Here is a 20,125-nt window from a genome sequence, read left to right on the forward strand (position 1 = left end):
GTTGTGGATGAGGTCTGTGGGAACTCAGGCTCAAATTCCTACTCAGCCATGAAGCTAACTGAATGACTGTGGGCCAGTCACTATGTCTCAGTCTAGCCTACTCCACAGGGTTGTTGTAAAGATATACTGTAATGGTAGGTATACTGTATAGATATACTATACTATATAGATATAGATATAAAGATATACTGTAATGGTTTGGAGGACAAACAGGAAATAAATGCAAAAAATATGAATAAACTAGACCTCCACTCTGGGTCCTGGAAGCAATTTAACTGAACTCCCACATTCAGAAAAGTGGCAAAGAAGATTCGGGCACACTGTGTTCATGAATAAACTTACCTATTAGAAGAGACTGTGAGAAAACTGAGCAACTGTCAGTGAGAGGGGAGCAGCTTCTGCCTTCATTTTAAACTCTGAAAGTTCACAGGCCCTTGCTACACGGGCAGAGTCCCTGAGACAAAGACAGCTTGCTTCCCCACAGTTGTTCACATGTTCCTTCCCAGCATTTGCCCCTGAGGCTGTCAGGCTACCTCCCTCACTCCCACCAACCCCTCCCCCTCTTCCAAATCATTTTCAGAGTTTATCTCCTTTCCAAAAAGAAAAGTGTGGGTTGGGCATTTCCCCCTTCTTTTTAAAAAGTAAATTCCCTCTTTTTCTGCAGCTCTGGGAATGAAGGGTCTGATTATATAGTGTCGCATGATAATTTCACTTAGTCCCTTCTTTTGCCTGCCAAAAGGGGTGAACTCAAAGAACTCAGAAAGAGGCATTCTATTCTTTTCTTTAATCTTGCTCTGATTCCCTCCAGTTTCTCAAAGAAACACCCCTTCCCACAATTTCTTCATTTCCTTCTCTGTCCCTTAGCAATCTTCTTTGCCCCTTCCCAGTCCTCTTTGGGACTGAGTACAGTTACAATTTTATGACAATCATTACAGTGAAAAATATCTGCTTTCTTCAAAGTATCATCTCCTGACCATTCTTGGATTCAGCGTGATCAACAGCAGTTCTTCCAGGGGAAGCTAGGTTTTGCTCCCCACTAATAATAGGAGCAGCCTTCTACAACCTGGTGCCCTCCAGATGTTTTGCACTACAGCTCCTATGAAGCTGGGACTGATGGGAGCTATAGTCCAAACCATCAAGAGGTCTCCAGGTTAGAGAAGATTCAATAATGCTGCTGGGATTTCAGCCATACTGCCAAATTTGAGTAATGCAAGAACATTGAATTCTGGAACTGTTAGACATTTAGATAGGCCTATTCAGTAACGCCAGCAAAGAGTGCATTCAGAGGGATATCTTTGGTGTGGTGTGGTGTCAGCTCTTCTCCTCTGCTTTTTGATTTTCACCAGTCCCCCTGCCTCAAAGCAAAAAGTCAATCTAGTTTTGTTCGAGTGAGGGGAATAATGTGACCTTGTGCAATCAAAGTCTCCACTACGTGGCAAGATCTATCATCAATGGCAGGGCCGGCGCCAGACATGACTGGGCCCTTGGGCACCAGCCTGCCCTGGGTCCACAATGCCGTAGCCCAACACACACACACCCATACAGGCGGCATGGGGCTAATAAGCCCACCCACATGCCTCACCTACCTCTCTCTTGTGTGAATGACATGAACAATTAATGAACATGCCTGCCATCAACCAAGATGGCGGCAAGGACATCAGCCCCTTAGGGGAGCCCCTGCCGCCATCTTGGGCACAGCATGCATGACATTCACACTGACAGGAGAGGAAGGTGGGGCATTTATGTGGACATTGAACTGCACTGTCTGTATTGGGGGGGCTGGGAGCTCCCTCTCCACGACCCATGGCAGGGTTGGGTTGCAGCAGATCATGGAATAGGAGCACCACCTTCCCACCCTAAGAAGGGGCCCTTTATGGGCCCTTCTGGGCTGCAGGGGCCCTCAGCCAGGGCCCAACCCGGCTGCCCTCTGACGCTGGCCCTGATCAAAGGTAGTGGCCATCAAAAATAAAATACATGCAGTCAAATACACTAGTGGCATTATTGTATCAGAAATCATTCCTCTGAGGAAACCTTCTCTAACTGATTATTCAGATTAATGTTTTTTAAAAAATCATACTGTAGAACACCAAGCAGTTGTATAACACTTTACATAATGAAAAACTGCCTTGCTGAACAGCACAAGTCATAATCTACTTTCTGATATTTCTTAAAATAGAGGGTGTTCAATACAAGAAGGTCATAGATGATACTGCATTTTCTAAGAATTCCTAAGTCAGACTTTATAACCAATTTTTATCACATATCAAGTGTAGTTTACTAAAAGCCACCATTTGCATTTTAAAAAACTGCATCGATAACATAGTTTGCAAAAAGAAAATTCAACCTGTATCAAGCAGTTTTCAAAAGCTAAAGAACAAAAATCATGAAATTACAAATAAAAATATAACCTCCACCCTTTAATCATGTTTTAAAGAATGTAAAAGATGCAAACACTAATTGTTTGTTTTTTGTGACAAACATAAAACCAAATTATAAGCAGCTTCTTCAGGCTCATAACATTTTGCATGTTCTCCAGTTCCTATCTCAGGTGTGAGTAAATGTTATCAACATTGCCAAGGTAAGTCCCTTTCCAGAACCTTTCAGAGTTCTTTGAAAGTGCCAACAAGGGTGTGGATAGGAACTATATGGTACACATTGTACAGTTAGGGTAGAGACACACTCACTGTTCTGCTGGTTCCAGTGCGTCTCCACCTCTCTCTTTCGAAAACGGAGGAACATGACACTAATCAAACCTTGCCCCTTTTTACTGTAAAACCTGGTGGGATCAGTTTGCGTGTTTTGTCTTTTTTAAAAATTCAATTCAAAGATATTTCACAACTGATCGGCAAATCAACCTGCTCCCTCTCCAGGTGTGGCCAACAGAAACTCTTTGCTTTGGCAACTAGAGTGCTCCCAGCCTTAGAGTTTTATAAACCTTTTGGCAGTCATGAGATAAGAGGAGACACCCTTATATAGATCAGTAACTGGATAAAGAATTGGGTGGAAGTAGGAATAAATGGACAGTTCTCACAGTGACAGATGTAAGGTCCCCTAAGGATCTGTATTTGGATTGGTACATTTTAACGTGTTCATAAATGTCTTAGAGATAGGGGTGACGTGGCTAAGTTTACTGTTTGCTTATGATTACCAAATTATTCAGGATGTCAAAAACAAAAAGGGATACTAAAGGGCTCAAAGGCAGGGGTGGGGAACCGTTGGTCCTCCAGATGCGGCTGAATTACAAACTTCCATTGCAGTTTAGCAACATCTGGAGTATCAAAGGTTCCCCACCCCTGCTCCAAAGGATATCTCAAAACTGTGTAAATGGGCCACAAAAATGGCAAACAAAGCTCAGTGTAAGTAAGTGTAAAGTGTACCTTGGGGCAACCCCCCCCCCTCCACTCACTTCCACATATACACTGATGGGTTGTGCTGTGTACTGACTGTGACTAACCAGGAAATGGATCTTGGGACTATGGTTGATAGCTTGATGAAAGCAACAACCAAGTGTGAAGCAGCTGTGGGAAAGGCAGATTCCATGCTAGAGATCATTAGGAAAGGGATCAAGGATTAACTTTGTCCATATTGTAATGCCTTTAAATAAATCTATGGTGTGATCACACTTGGAATACAGTGTACACTTCCGGTTGCTGCACCTCACAAAGGATAGTGCAGAGTTGGAAAAGATGTAGAAAAGGGCAAGACACCTCTTTACACCTCTTTTTTATTGATTGATTTTTTATTTTAATTTTAAAACATTTTTATTTTATTTTTCTTCCTTTTTTAATTTCTTTATGTATATATGTTGTGATTGTATAAGCTATATGTTAGTACATTGTAACGAAGTTACAAAGTTTTTGATTTACATGCTTAAGAAGTTGATTTAAAAAAAAGGAAAAAGACAAGAAAGAAAGAATTTAAGAAATGTGGTAGAAATATTTTTAGTATTTCGGTCAAGTCTTATTGTGTATGGGGTTATACAGGAAAACTCAAAGTGGAAAAGAGAACAATTATTAAACAAGGGCATTTAGCACAAACATGAATTCTTTATATGTAACAATGTGAATAATAATAATAATAATAATAATAATAATAATAATAATAATAATAATAATAATAAATTTAATTTTTGAGTCGCCTATCTGGCCGAAACCACTCTAGGCGACGTACAACATTAAAGTTCAACAATACAATATAAATACATAATAAAATACAGCGCAGTCAACAATAACCATTTTAAAAAGCGGCAGTACAGGGCCATCAATAGACAATTTTAGAACAATATAAAGAAATTTGCCCACCCCGGGGACCCCAAAGGCCTGTCCAAAGAGCCATGTTTTTAAGGCTCGGCGAAATGTATCCAGGGAAGGGGCATGGCGAAGATCGAACGGGAGGGAGTTCCAGAGAGTGGGGGCCGCCACTGAAAATGCCCTCTCTCTAGTCCCCACCAACCTAGCTGTTTTCGTTGGTGGGACGAAGGCCCTGTGTGGCTGATCTGGTCGGGCGGCTTAGTTGGTGGTACTGGAGGTGCTCCTTCAGGTAAACTGGGCCGAGACCGTATAGGGATTTAAAGGTTAAGACCAGCACCTTGAATTGGGCCCGGAAAACAACTGGAAGCCAATGTAGATGAAATAACACCGGCATGATGTGATCACGGCGGCAGCTCTTTGTAAGCAGGCGTGCCGCCGCATTCTGCACCAGTTGTAGTTTCCGGACCGTTTTCAAGGGTAACCCCACGTAGAGCGCATTGCAGTAGTCTAAACGAGAGGTAACCAGGGCATGTACCACCAGTGGGAGCTGATGAATAGGAAGGTAGGGTTTCAACCTCTGTATGAGGTGTAGTTGATACCAAGCTGCCCGGCTCACTGCCGAAATCTGAGCCTCCATGGACAGCTTGGAATCAAGAACAACCCCGAGGCTGCGGACCTTATCCTTCAGGGGCAATTTTACCCCATTAAGATTCAGGTCAGCAACACCCAACCTTCCCCTGTCACCCACAAGTAGTACCTCGGTCTTATCAGGATTGAGCTTCAGCCTGTTTCTTCCCATCCACCCACTCACGGATTCCAGGCACTTGGACAAGGTCTCTACAGCCAACTGCTTTTTTTCTCTTTCGTTGTTTGCTATGTATTATTTTACACTGTGCTGATATTTGCATGGCAAAGAAGAAATAAAATGTGTTAAAAAAAGTCAAAAAAAAAGAAAGAAAGAAAAGGGCAAGTAAAATGATTAGGGGGCTGGAGTAACACCCTTATGAGAGTTGCAACTTTGGAGGCTATACATTTTTTAAAAATGACAGTAAGGGGACACAATAGTTTTGTATAAAATATGTATGGTATGGAGAAATTTCTTTCTCTCCCCCCCTTCATAATACTAGAACCTGGGTTGTGCAATGCTGCTGAAAGTTGGAAGATTCAAGACAGACAAAAGATTCTCCATGCAGCACATAGTTAAACTGAAATTTGCTTCCACAAGATGTACTGATGGTGACCAACTTAGATGGCTGTACAAACAGATTAGAGAAGATCATGGAGGATAAGGTGACCCATGGCTATTTGTCATAATGGCTATGAATGACCCCTTCAAGGATCAGAGGCAGCATGCCTCTGGATACCAGTCGCTGGGGAACAACAGCAGAAGATGACTATTGCTCTCATGTCCTGCTTTTTTTGGGCTTTCCACAGGCATCTCTTTGGCTACTGTGGGAAACAAGATGCTGGAGAAGTCTTTGAACACAAGGGCTCTTCTTATGTTCTTACGGTAATTTTAATATTGATTGACTAAATTAAATGACTGCTATTGGGAACATCAGTTTGATAAGGTGTATATCACTGCTGGTGACAACATCTGGGATCTAATGATAGGGAATTAAATATTGTTTAATTAACCTGTGCTTTTGCACACTGCATGTGGACCATTGGAAGCTGGACCTTATATACATCTAGATACTAGTATATACTGGAAGTTATTCTTAACCATATATAGATATTCATTAATAGGTAAAAAACCTTGCTCTTTAAGAACATACCTATAGCCAAGAGGTATTTCAATCAAACTTTATAAAGCAGGGAAATTGCGCAGCTATAGTGAATGTACCAGGGGAGCAGGAGACCTGACCTCCTCTCTGAGATATTGGACTGCCCTACAAATTTGTTAAAATGCAAACACAATTTGGGTTGGTCTTTCAGAGTCCAATCTACTTGCTGTGTAGCTTGGAAGAATTTGGTAACTCCTGCTACCCTGGTGCAAGGGGGAGGAGGAGGAGGAGAGAGGGGAGGAAATGCAGAGGGGAGAACTGGGATGGGAGCAGGCAGGAGGGACAGGGGAGAAGGACAGGTTTCATCATTTGCATGTTTATTGAATTCAGTGTGATTTACTCCCGTGCAATCATGCTTAGGATAGGTAAAAGTGACCAGGGGGAGGGGGGAGGGCTGGAGTGGGCAAGGGAGGAGAAAGAAGGAAGAGGGAAGGGGAGGAGGAAGGGAGAGGAGAGGGGAAGGAGGGGGAAAGCAGGTCTGATCATTTGCATGTCTTCAAGTTAATCCCGACTTACGTTGACCCTATGAATAGGGTTTTCATGGTAAACAGTATTCAGAGGTAGCTTTACCATTGCCTTCCTCTGAGGCTGAGAGGCAGTGACTGGCCATGGTCATCCAGTGTGCTTCATGGCTGTGTGGGGATTCAAATCCTGGTCTCCCAGGTCATAGTCCAACACTGACCTGGGGAAGGGGCAGGGAGGGAGGAGATTGGGTGGGCGGACACTGGGCAGAGGGGAAACCCCTTTCCTTTCTGAAAGGAAAACATTGTGATCATTGCTTTTCAGCCTTTCCCTCACCTTTTTATTCTACAGCAGGCACATGTAGCCTCCCACCCAAATTTAAACCAAAGCTGTCCCTGGCCACATCCACACCAGGCCTTTATTTCAGTTTGGACTGTCATGGCTTCTCCCAAAGAATCCTGGGAAGTGTAGTCAGTGAAGGGTGCTGAGAGTTGCTAGGAGACACCCTGTTCCCCTCACAGACTTCAATCAGAGCAGCTGACTGTTAAACCAGTCTGGCTACTGAAGCTCTCTCAGTGGAACATGAGTCTCCCTCAACACCCTCTACAAACTACACTTCCCATGATTCTCTGAGGGAAGCCATGACTGTCTCAAGTGAAATCAAAGTCTGGTGTGGGTGTGGTCCCCTGATTAGAGAAGCCCAGCTGCTGTGAGTCTGGCTTTTAGAACTCTGACAGTTAGTTCTTAATGAGCATGCCCGACATTATCATTGAGTTCAATGCTAAATTTCTTAAATTAATTAAAAATCAGCCAGGCATTTTTAAAACTTTTAAACTGCAGAAGATGAAGGACAGAGTATGGGGCAAGGTCGGTATTAGGATTACAGGTACTCTGTGAACATGGCTGATTTTTAATGAATTTCAACAGATTATGAGAACTCTCAGAGAAAAAAGTCCAAAAGGGCTCTGGGTTTTTCCCCCTCTGTTTTTACACTTTGAACTGTCTATTCTCCCTGACTGTTTTGTGTATCACCATGAAAATTGAGAGGGTTGTTAAGCAAGCGTTTCTGAGTTCAGGACTATAAGTTTTGTAAGGTTTTGTTTTGAAATGAGGTTATGGGAAGCATCAGAATGGCATGGGGGTATTTTCAATTTAACATTGCGGAATGTGAAAAATCCCCGCTGGCTATAGTATACAGCCACTCTTGTGGCTGTATAATTATTTCAAATGAACTACAGAACTTGAAGAGACCCAGTGAGTTGTCAAATCCAGCCCCTTGATCTAAAGGTACTTTCTCTGCTGCTGGTATGTGAGAAGGGATAAAAAATTTTAGGAAGAGGTAACATCTAGTATGAGAACTGAGGGCTACTGGTGCAGTTTAATGCAATGGTTTGTAAGCTATCAGTGTTGACTCTACTACTTTGTTTGCACTGACAGTGATCAAGGGAAATTGCATAATCCCCTCATGGAATCCCCTCGTGGACCGATGATTCAGGTGTGCAGGTTCAGCATTCTGAACACTTACAGATTTCTAGGACCAGAAGCTTCTATGGCACAATATTCTATATCTGAAGTATCCCTATGGTTTTCTAATCATCTGTTGAAAACCTCTCATATCAAGATTCTTGTTGCCCTGGGCACTTTGTTCCATTGCAGATCTGATCTGAAGTTCAAACAATTTTTTTAATGGTTAACTTAAAATGGCTTTAAAGCCATTCAACAAAGCAATGAAAACATTACCAGCTATATACATACTCTTAACATTTCCCAACCCACAGCTCTGTTCCATATGGCGTTTGGGAAAGCTGCCCTTGAAATTTGATGCAGGCACTGTATGTATCATGAACGTACTAGAAACCTCTCGCTTTTTTAAGGCTGAAGCTCAGGGAATCCAAATTCGGATGTTTCTTTCCAAAGAAAGCCCTGCACTTCCGCTACTTTTTTGTTATTAATCCTGAAAGCTGATCTTTCTATGGTCAAACAGCAGAGTTGTTTGGTCACATTTCCCAACTGATAAACTAAGTAAATTAATATCATTATTATATGCTGGGTTTGTGGATTTTTTTATTTTGTTTTCATTTTGGACAAATCCAAAATTTCCCTCAACCAAGGGTACTTTCATATGACCTGTTCATTGAGCATTCAGCCTGATTTGTTTGCAGGCAGATTTGACAATGTTGGCTATTTAATGAGCATTCATTCTGATTCGTTTGTGGGGAGGTTAGATGACATTGCACCAAGAAAGTGTTATCCTCACACTTTCTAGTCCATTTTCCAGACACCTTTTTATTACAAAAAAGTCTGATCTTTTGGGGAAGTGGGTTTCCTGCACAAGACCTCTCAATCAACTATAAGTATGCAACCTGAATTTGCGGGTATGTGTTTGAATACCATCCAAAAACAGTAACAATCTGAAATCACCCCAAGTATGCTGAAAACTTAATTTTTCAGCCCAATTTAAGATAAACATAAATATTTTAAATGCTAAACGTATTTGATTTCTCACATCACTTTGTTCTTCACAGGACCCTGGAAATCATCTGAGGAGTTTCACTCCATCTCCATCAGGGGCATTGTTGTCAACATTTTCTTTTCATTGCTGCCAGCTTCCAGCAAATTATACTTTACTTTCTCAACCTGGAGTGTCTTTGTCTTATATAACACAAATAGCTGGGCTCTCAACTTAATTTGCCAACCTCTACACACAACATATTCCAGTTACACACCCTACATAGCCAGTAGTGTTCTGGATCTTTCACAATTCCCTATCTGAAGAGCATTGTGAGAAAAATGAGAGAAATCTATTCCTTTGATGTTGCTATCTTTATCCTGGTGGGATTTGCAAATCCATTATCACTTTATTGTCTGAAGCTAGAATGTATCAAGTTTTTTTCAGCGAGAGCTATCTTTTTGTTACATATTTCACAGTGTGAGAAGGCTGTGACATTAGGCATTTCCACAAAAATATAGTACATGTTAATAATTCCAATGATGACATATCCAAAATTTACTGATAGTAGCCCAGTACTGAAAATTATCTCTTGATACCAATGACTTCCACAGCAGTAGATCTTCTGCCAGTAGATCAGTTTAATGACTAGGATATGAGTTACCTAAATAGATGTATGGATAAGCTTTTAAGAAACAAATAACATCCTTTGGGGTTTGCTTGTACGTGGAAGAAGGTGCCTGTCAAATAGACTTCTTAATGTCTAGTAAAGACAATCTCTGACAATGTTCTACATGTTGTTGTTGTTATTAACATTTATTACCCGCCCTTCACCCAAATGTCCCAGGGCAGGTTACAATAATTAAAAACACCTTAAAATCACAAAATAGGATGGATCCTAAAATATATATGTTTCATGTCTAGGGTAAAGAGGTGCGTACACGTATGCCTTAAGATATCTTAAAATGGAGATACGCATAATCTGATGATGCTTTGCACAAGCTTACCTCAAGTTACACAAAAACCTCTCCAGCAAATTCCATTTGTTTTGCCATTCTTCCTGAGGAAGTGGTCATCATGCAACAGTGTTGTGTAACATGTAAAGCAATATCCAGACAACATCATAACAATGTGCCTCAGTGCTCGAAGGACACTAGGTGAAATGTGGTTAGGGCAGATCTGACAGATAGAGCCATATTCCATGGAACACTAATCCTTTCTTTCCTGCGTCACAGTAATGCTTCACAACCATAAGCAGATGCAGCCATCCATGGGAACCTGCATACCCACAATCACCTCCCTTTACTTCCTCCACATCTTGGCCTGAGCTGTATCAGGGGAGAGAAAGAGGCTTCTCCACACCCTTCTGTCTACAGGAATGTTTGAGTGAAGTGCAGGATGAAATAACAGGGAGTGAGCCAGGATCCAACAGGGTGAAAAAAGTCAGCAATAAATGGTGGCCATATCATGTGAGGCTACCAAAGATAGTTACTTTTAGAATCCCTCCACTTAATTCCCACAGTTGGAACAGTGTTCCTGCTCTTTATTACCATCTTCCTCAGGCATGTACCATTTACACACTGCTCCTTATAATCTCTCCATCCAAGACAGTGGCTCCTGTCAACACTTCATAGAATCATTGCCCTTCAAAACACTGCCTGTATGAGGGCTGGGGAAAATGTTAAAAACCTTCCTGAAGAAACAGGTTTGACTCTTTTCCAATCCCAGGCATCTATTAAGGAAGAATCGCACTCTTCTGGACTGAAATGAAGATTTGCCTCCACTTATTGCAGAGATTTGACCACTGACTCATCATTCTACCACCCATGCATGATTCAATCACCCAAATGTTTGTGAAAATAAATACAGTGTCTGGTAAACTTCACATAAGTATGTTCTCTCTACAAATACATATATGCAGACATATCAGAAGGATAAATGTACCTGCTAGTTTAAACTAAAGCAACTTCTGTGGAGTTGACTCCTAATGAATTATCTCACTTTGTCCTGTGTCCTCTGCTTTACACTGCGTGTGCTAAATTACATGTGTTAATACAGGACTCAGATTTCCTCCACCACCCCTTCTTGTTTACCATTAATATATCCCCCAATTCTGTAAATTTGTACAACTACGTGCATCCAAAATTCCAGCTACTTGCATGCAAATATATCTATATATGTATGCAAAGTACCAATGTGTAGACTTGGAGAAACACTAATGCCAGCAAGTAGACACACCTACATATTCAAATCAGAGGCACATATTCACAATATGTTACAAATACAGAAAAATGCAAATGCAAAGCAGAGAGGCTCAAACAAAGGAATATATATACAGACAGGATTGCAAATCTGCATGAAGAATTTGTACAAAATCCCCCAAAGCATAAAAACATGCACAAAATTCATATAAGCTTAAGGAGCTAATATACAGCAGATACATTTCTAATCTTGAACGTATAATATAAATGTGTGCTGATGAACAAATAATGTCTATATACATGCATAAACAGTGTAAACTGCTAACACATTAAAGATATAAGCGTCTCTTGATATACATCTAAGAGATTTGATCATGTAAACTGAATTCTCACATGCTTTAGTGAGAGTGAAGTATATATACAAAGTGAAACAAATATATAAACTCACACATGTGCTCATACACACACAGCCACAGATATGTAAGCTGACTGTAAAAGAGAAATGCAAACCTAGTTGTACATGCAAAGATGTGGTTTAATATGCAAAACTATACAGCATCGCATCTGCTCATTACAATCTCAAAAATGGACCCAACATCTCACATTGTCTCTGTTTGCATCCCTGTGAGTGCTTTTACACACAGCTTTCAGGGGTGTCTGTACAACTATCTCACAGAAAACAAGGTTTAGGGAATATAAACAATGGGGTGATTGCAACCCAAGACTGCTCTATAAATAATCAATTCTTCTTTCCCTGGAAAGACAGTCACTTTCCCAGAAAGTTGTTCTTTGCAAGGCAAATCCAGCACATAAACTTCCCCAGAACAAGGTGATACTCGGTGTAATTTTTAACCAGGATCATAGTGCCTTTGCCCTCGTCTACTGGGTCATATCAGAACTACAGGGAACAACACACAGAGAGAGCAAGAGTGAACAATGTTAGCAAGGGATTTTAACACTTCCCATGCTGATCTCATAGATTTACAAAAGTAGAGGAATATGGAACTCCAATTTTATCACCTGACTGAAAATGCTTTGCCAGCTTCCAAGACTGGCTCTTCCTTCCTAGCATTCCCCTTCTACTCTCTTTAAAGCCTGCATTTCCCCGCTGTCCTGTGAGTTTGTTTTATTGTTCACTCCATTGCTTTTTCTTTCTTCTGGGATGCCAGCTGTTCCCATTTTGGTTGATGCCTGCATCCCCCCACCACCGCTCAACAGCCCAATATTCTCATTCAATTTCAACAGAATTCTCTCCTCCACCACCCCATATTTGTCGGAAACTTACTTCCCCAGCTCTTCAAAGAGCTGATATTCTTCTGTGAACCGGTTGCAGGTGATGGTTGCCATCCTGGATGGTGACTGCCTCCCCTGGCGTGAAGTTTTTACACGAACACCTCTCCTCTCTTGGGCACACACACTTTCTCTTTTTCCCCTTCGCTGCTAGCACTCTCTCCTTCTCAGAGGTAAATAAGCGAATATGTATGATTGACAAGCCTGCAGATAATGATGAGGGCAATTTGTCTTCTCAGCCTCACAAGCCTTCGTCAGTATCCAGTTCTCCATAGCAACCACCTCTGGAACGCCCTGGTTCTGTTGCCTGGGTAACTGCTTCCCAAACACCTGCTTCGCCTGCCACTTTGCAGCTCTCTAACGCCCTGAGTCTGTGACTGTGCAAACTGCATCCTGAGCCAGAAAACTGAACATGACTTGAAGAAGGCTTTAAAAAAACCCCAACTAAAATATAAATATTAAAGCAAATTCAGTCAAGGAACTGAAAATTAACTGGGGCAAAAAGGTTACTATGGAAACTGCCATCTCCACATACAGGATGGTCTCTGGAAAGACAGGGTGCTGTTGCCCTGGCAACTGCATCTTATTCTACAGAAAGACAGGTATTGCTGTGTTGCCTGGGTAACTGCAATACTTCCAGGGTTTAAAGAAACATTATGCTTCCTTTAGCCACAACTACTTTTGGTGGAGATAGTGGGGACTACTTCTGCAGGCTCTTGTGAGTCTTACGTAGGACCACTAGAACTGGGTACCTTTAAAGAGATATACCACACTTTTTGAATTAATAAAGTATGAAGTGGTCAGAATTCTCCAATTTCTGTAGATGGAGTAGCTAAAACTAATTCAGAATCTGCAAAACCTTCTACAAAGCAGCAACTGAGCTTTATTCCCACTGGGCTGTCTGTCCCAGATTTCATGCACTTTCTGTTTTTGCCATTGGCACTTAAAAAGAAAAACACTTCAGGGAGAGAGAAAGAGAGAACTGCATGATACAGTTGTTAGTTATATGCAGCTGCTGTTGAGGAAAAGCATCCAGATGGAGGGACAGGTTGCCTAGCAGACATCAGTCCTTACGTGGGAGTGATTATGGAGTGTGGGCTGAGTTAAGGATGCCGGAAAGTATGGCTACATATTGGGAGCCATATCTTCTGCCAATAACCCTGAAATCCTGCTCTCTAGCAGTTGGGAATAGGATGAGCCAGCCTTCTCACAGATTAAAAGGTCGCCCACACAGGAACAAATATACTAAACATGTTTAGGCTTTTCTTCTTCTTTGTAATGCTTGTGAGAACTATTTTATACTATATTAACTCTCCTGAGTTGTGTGGCAAATGCTTACTGATTTCTAATGTTCATATTTTTCAGCATTTCCATCCATAAAGATATGTAATGAAAAAGTAACTAATGTGGAGCTATTTCATTTCCCTTCAGATGCTAAACTCTCCTACTGGAGTGTTCATTTTTAAATTGTGCTTTAAAATCCAAGTGCCCCCTTTCTCCAGCAAGCTCTATTATTGATTGGTAGGTTTCAAAACAGACAAAATTCAACATGCTCAGTGGGAGCCATGCTTCACCAGCGATTACAGGTATTAATGACCCAGATGCTTGCACATTAAGAAAGTTTTCTCTCCCCCCCCCAAAAAAATGGTGACAACAACCCAGAGAATTTTATTCAGGGGTATCTGGTATTCCATTCAAACAGCAAAATATACTGAGTGCAGAAGTCAACAACCTGAGCTTTGACATTTAAAGCAATTTTTCTAGCCCTCATGGTGGCATAGTTAAGCTTGAAAATGTGTGGGCAATGTCTGCTGTAAACTATAAGGGGGGCTATAGGGGTTCTACCAATAGACTGAGCTTTCCCTGCATAACACCTTACCATGACTAACAGGAGTAGAATGCAGGAAAGTGGAGTTAAGAATAGCCCTTCTGGATCAGACCAAGTATCTAAGCAGCATCCTGTTTCCAGAAGTGGCCTCCTAGAGGCAATGAAGGCAATCACCCTCTCCTGCTGTCACTCTTCAGCAGCTGGTACTAACAATACAGGCCTGTTCATGTGTAGTCCAAAGTAACTGCCACTGAATTCAATAGAACTTACTCCCAGGTAAGTGAGTATATAACTCCAGCCACTAATTCCACTAATATTGGTTTTGAACCTGCACTAGCAGCAGCCACAGATAGCCTTGTCTTCCATGAATTTGTCTAACCCTCTTTTAAGGCCATCTTCTAGGCTATCACTAGACATTGTGGCAGCAAATTCTATATAATAAGTACGTGTCTGCATGAGGAAGTACTTCCTTTTGTCTGTCCTGAGTCCATTGCCAGTCCATTTCATTGACTGATCCGAGGTTACAGTATTATGAGAGAGGGAGGACAACTTTTCTCCATCATACGTAGCTTTATAAACATCTATCCCATCCCACCCAACCACCTTCCATCTAACCTAAAACACTTCAGCTGTCTCATAAGTTTGAATGAATTATGCAAAATCAGCAAATATATACACATGTATTTACTAGGCATGGTTCATACAACTCACAGAATTCAACTTTCCTTGGTGCAGAACTTTGATTTGGTTTATTTGTTTAAGTAAAGAATACACAGAGACCCAAAACTAGCATAAAAGGTAGATGGGTCATCCTAGTTGCAGCCAGATCTGAAATGTTTTGAAATGTTTCACCACTAAGCAAGCCTGCCACTCACATTCCATTTGTAAATATCAGTGGCATCAAAGTTCCAAAGCAGTTTTGACACTAAGTAAAGAAGTGAATTTACTGTTTGTGCAGATTTATTCTAGATCTCTCTCTCTCTCTCTCTCTCTCTCTCTCTCTCTCTCTCTCTCAGTTTTGCATCCCATTCCATAGACATGAAAGAGTAAAGGAGAAAAGCTGCAAAACTAACCAGGGTGAAATCAAGTCCCAAGCTACAATTCTTTTTCCAGTAGGGCAAATGGGAGAGAAAGGCTAAGAGCAAAGAAACAAGAGCCAAAAAGTGGGGACTAAGAATGGGGGAGAGAAAGGCAACCCCTACTGACTTTTCATTTAATTGCACCCTTGCCATCTTCATGTAAACAGCTTCTTTTTATTCCTCCACACAATACACTTCAGCTCCATCCACCAACAGCCTTGATTCAGTCAGAAGAGAGGAACATAAAATTACAGTGTTTTTGACATGTTCCTTGAAAGAATCAGGCTCCTTTCTTCAAACATGGTAGGAGGATATTTGACTGAAAAGTGGAGAGCTCATGTTTGGGGGGAGGTTGCAGAAGGGGATCTGGGAAGTGGAGGGGTGGTAGCAGCCTAAGGCCTGGCAGCATCTAAACTGCTTGTCTAAAGCCAAAAGCAGATTCTATTTCTCCGCATTTCTGACACGGTTACCTCTGCAGTGACTAATGAATGATGTTTGTTTAAATGGCATCAAATAGTGTTGTGAACAATTTGTCAGCAAATGGCAAGAGGCCCAGCTTGGAAGACAGGTCTTGTAATGTCTAGGAATAAGACTTCAAGTGCTGCTGGGTCAGAACCATTGATCAGGGGATCCAGCATTCTGTCTACCAACAGCAATTAGATGCCACAGGGAGATTTGCAAACAAGGCATGTTGGTGATGTCTCAACTCCTTTTGGAAGATTACTTTTTTGGCTAACGAACCCTTACCATTATGCTCTCACTAGCCCTAATCTTCCAGCAGAAGTAGGAGAACCAAAGAAATGGAATGGGAAGTTGCTCAGCTCCCAGGGGCAAGTGCTATAGGGAGACTACTTCTACATTGCCTGCCCCGCCAAAAAAGAGGGCACAGAGCTGCAAATTTAGAAATAATTACTCTCATTTAAATATAAATACAGTAAATCTGTATTTATATAACTGTACCTGTTCAGTGTGCTGTTCAGGCACTAGCTGTTAATGGGCAACTTCAAGGCCCCTACAGTATTGGTCTCCCTTCATAGGGGTCTTTATCTTTAGACTGGACTTGGACTGGACAGCCTTTCAGATGGGGGATTCCTTGGAAAGAGAGAACCGTACTCTGACAGTCCTTCAAATACAGGACTGCCCTCTGCAAAATAAGACACATGGCCATCCTAATTCACTACCTTAAAAAATTAATGGGAGTAATAACGCACTCCACTGTTGAAAGACAGGAGCGCACATCTTTCGGGGGGAGGAGGAACCTTGAAACTGCAAAGTGGGGGATGGGGGAGGAGGGGACTCATGTTGGTGGGGAGAGGAAGGCGGATTGAAAAAACAACCCCAAGGAAAGTGTTGATCATACCTCTCACACTGCCGCTTGCTGCAAAACTTCACAGCTCTGCCAACCGCATTTATCTAAGCAATCCCTGTCCCCTAAAACCCAACAATGTGTAGTTTGAACATCAGACTTATTAGATATTGCTTTGATATATCCTGTAGTAGAATCCGTTTTAATTACCACCACGACCACCATAACCCCCCTCTGGTCAGTTTCTTTCAATTGGTGGTCTGGATTTCCTTCAAAAAGAAAAGTCACATAAAACACACCTTATGTCATAACAGAGTTCAGTCTAATTCAGTTGTCTCATCAAACTCCCAATCCAAACCCAGCATTCAGTTGCATGCAGAAGTCTTATGCTCCATTGATATGCATGCAGATGTGTTTAAAAACTAAACAAATGTATATTTTCCACATAAAATAATAAAATTTGCACACTTGGTAAATAATCTGCATACTATACAAAGTAGTCTGCCCGAATGGGAGAAAGAAAATATGGCAGCCCTAGACTAGAATGAGGTGGTTAGACTGCCGGGCCCAAAGGAGCTCATTACAGCTGTGCGGCTTTTTGCAACATGGAAAAAGAATTAGCCTTAATATTCTGTCAAGATTCTAGAACAGGTAATAGTTTAGAATATTGTTGCTCTATTGACTTGTACAAAGTTCTGTATGCCTCACACATTAACAATTATGCAGCATGCAAATTAGTCGTATATAATATGTACCAACCTGTCTGAAGCGGGAACATGTGATTGTCGTGCTGGGTTTATACATACCATTATCAAATGCAACTCATTGGCACAGGTATACATGACGGAATAGGCACATAAAGTTGTTTCAAACAGCATTGCATACACTTCACACATAGGTGCTGCTCAAAGTTCAGCCAGACTGCTTGAAACTGCTCTGAGGGCCAAACTAGCATAAGCTTTTAATATGTAGCAGGCAGCTATGTATCTTGTTTTCCCTTAACTAATTACAGGGGCAGAGGATTCCAATTGTAACTGTGAAGGGGAGGCTTATCTCTTCACTTGCCCGCTGAGATCGGAATGAAGATCAATCCCCTTCATGGCTAGGAGCCTTAAGGGGGAAAGTTCCCATTGGCACAAATAGGTCTCCTATTTGTCTCCTAGTCTCCTAGCCCTCAGAGAGGGAGAATTGCCATTCAAAGCTGATGTCGCTGGGGTAATGAAGAGAGACACCCTTCATGATAAGATTCAGGCTCCACACACACACATCCTCCTGTCCTCCGTAATTAGTTAAGGAAAAATAAGATACATAGCTGCCTCCTACATATTAAGCACAAATCTGGTTGGGCACTCAGAGCAGTTTCAAGCAGCCTGGCTAAAGAGCAAGCATCCTCTATACATGCAGAGTACATGATCCTTCCTGCTACTTATTAAGCACATGTCTAATTTGGCCCTCAGTCCAGAAAAATAGGGGCATTGATGTCTATTAGAGGCATTTAGATGGTAACAGTGAAGAACAGGATGCTGGACTTTGGTACGATAGTCCTTCGGTATGATCCAGCAGGGCTCTTCATATGGCCTTACGTTCTTGGCTCTGTGCTTGCTGGTGAAAGCTTCTTGGAGTTGCTTAAATATTCTCCCTGAGGCCCCACTTCCAGTCAGTACAGTGCTGCAATACTGACACAAACTCACTACAATCTCTTTTTCAACTTTGTCTCTTTCTGTAGAGAACCTCCCCCCAGTCCTTGGCTAGAGAACAAACAACTGCAATTCAGGTCCACAGATACCTGTCAAAACTGGGTTGGGCTTCTCTGCTCCCCCCTTCTATGACACGGCAGAGTGAAATGTGCAAGGGAGAGCCAGCTGAGCTGATGGAGACCTGGGAAGTGATTTTCATCACCTTGGGAGAGAGTTTGCCTTGGTATATACTTTTCTGTTTATACCTTGCCAAATAATTGCAACCCCTCACAGCAACACATTATGTCTAATGCCATCAGTGCTAAATCTGAACTAAAGAAGTATGCCATTGCCAGCAGCAAGGGACTGAGGGCTGAGTACCTATTGCAGTAACACAATGGAAATATAATTGAATCCAGGAGATTGTCCCTTATAAAATTAGGCACACTCCCATTTACACAGGCACAGACATTCTAATGTGACACTGAGTCACACACACACACATGTTGTTACACCAAAGATAATATTTTTCTTGCCTCTTTGTGGCCAAGTAAGTATTTGCAATATTCCAATGTTTTTTGTACTAAGGGCATATGCCTGTTTTTATAGTTTCTAGACATTGTAATGTAAGAGGTTGCTTAGAATTGTCAGGGTGCTTAGGCCATGGACATATTAATTCTTCTAGAGAAGCCTAGCCTGAGCCTCACAGAACTGCAATTCCCAAGGTTCCCTGTGGAGAGGAGAAGACTTCAAGTCTGTGCTGTAGATACGCCCTAAGAGTTTGGAGCAAATCTGATTTGAGAGTAATTTCAGATAGCTTAGGTTAAGACATTGCCACAAAATTAATCCAATGTAGGAATTACGTCTTCACAGTTTCCATGTTTTGAACTGGTAAAAACAGGATATTGAGTGACTTATGTTTCATTTAGAAACCCAGAAACAGCTATTATCCAGCAGCCACCTGTTTACTCTATTGCCTTCATGTGTTTTGTTTTCAGCTCTTACACTATCAAATCTGGGTGCCCTCAGTAGCCAGGTCTCATTACATGAAACATGAATGAACACATAATTTTGCTGTTATATGCCTTCAAGTCGATTACGACTTATTTATTTATTTATTTATTTTACCTTATTTTATTTTATTTTATTTATTGCATTTGTATACTTCCCCATACCCAAAGCTCTCTGGGTGGTTTACAACAATTAAAAACATTAAAAACAAATATACAAATTTAAAAACACATTTTTAAAAACAATTTAAAAACACGTGCTAAAATGCCTGGGAGAAGAGGAAAGTCTTCACCTGGCACCAAAAAGATAACAGTGTTGGCGCCAGGCACACCTCATCGGACAAATCATTCCATAATTCGGGGGCCACCACGGAGAAGGCCCCTCCCTTGCTGCCAGACTCCCAGCTTCCCTCAGAGTAGGCACCCGGAGGAGGGCCTTGGATGTTGAGCGTAGTGTATGGGTGGATTTGTGTCAGGAGAGGCGTTCTATCAGGTATTGTAGTCCCAAGCCATGTAAGGCTTTATAGGTTAAAACCAGCACCTTGAATCGAGCTCGGAAACATACAGGCAGCCAATGCAAGTGGGGCAGAATCAGTTTTATGTGTTCGAACCGTCTGGTCCCTGTTACCAATCTGGCCGCTGCATTTTGCACAAGCTGCAGTTTCCGAACAGTCTTCAAAGGTAGCCCCACATAGAGTGCATTGCAGTAATCTAACTTGGAGGTTATCAGAGCGTGGACAACTGAAGCCAGGTTATCCCTGTTCAGATAGGGGCCGCCAACCAAAGT

The 20,125-nt window shown here is 41.7% G+C and overlaps 1 protein-coding gene across 3 annotated transcripts in view; it reads right to left on the minus strand.

Annotated features, from left to right (window-relative positions):
- The window catches only part of CAMK2A (calcium/calmodulin dependent protein kinase II alpha), a 204,394-nt gene extending 191,766 nt beyond the window's left edge, over positions 1 to 12,628 (minus strand). Inside the window, exon 1 of one of the 3 annotated variants that reach the window (XM_061617364.1) lies at positions 12,435 to 12,628. In XM_061617364.1, coding sequence (XP_061473348.1) covers positions 12,435 to 12,496 — 62 coding nt within the window. In that variant the 5' untranslated portion in view covers positions 12,497 to 12,628. The remainder of the gene's footprint in view (positions 1 to 12,434) is intronic. The other 2 variants (XM_061617361.1, XM_061617363.1) reach the window with 2 other exon arrangements.
- Between the last annotated feature and the right edge of the window lie 7,497 nt (positions 12,629 to 20,125).

This window comes from Rhineura floridana, chromosome 3 (assembly GCF_030035675.1).
Source record: "Rhineura floridana isolate rRhiFlo1 chromosome 3, rRhiFlo1.hap2, whole genome shotgun sequence".
NCBI lineage: Eukaryota > Metazoa > Chordata > Lepidosauria > Squamata > Rhineuridae > Rhineura > Rhineura floridana.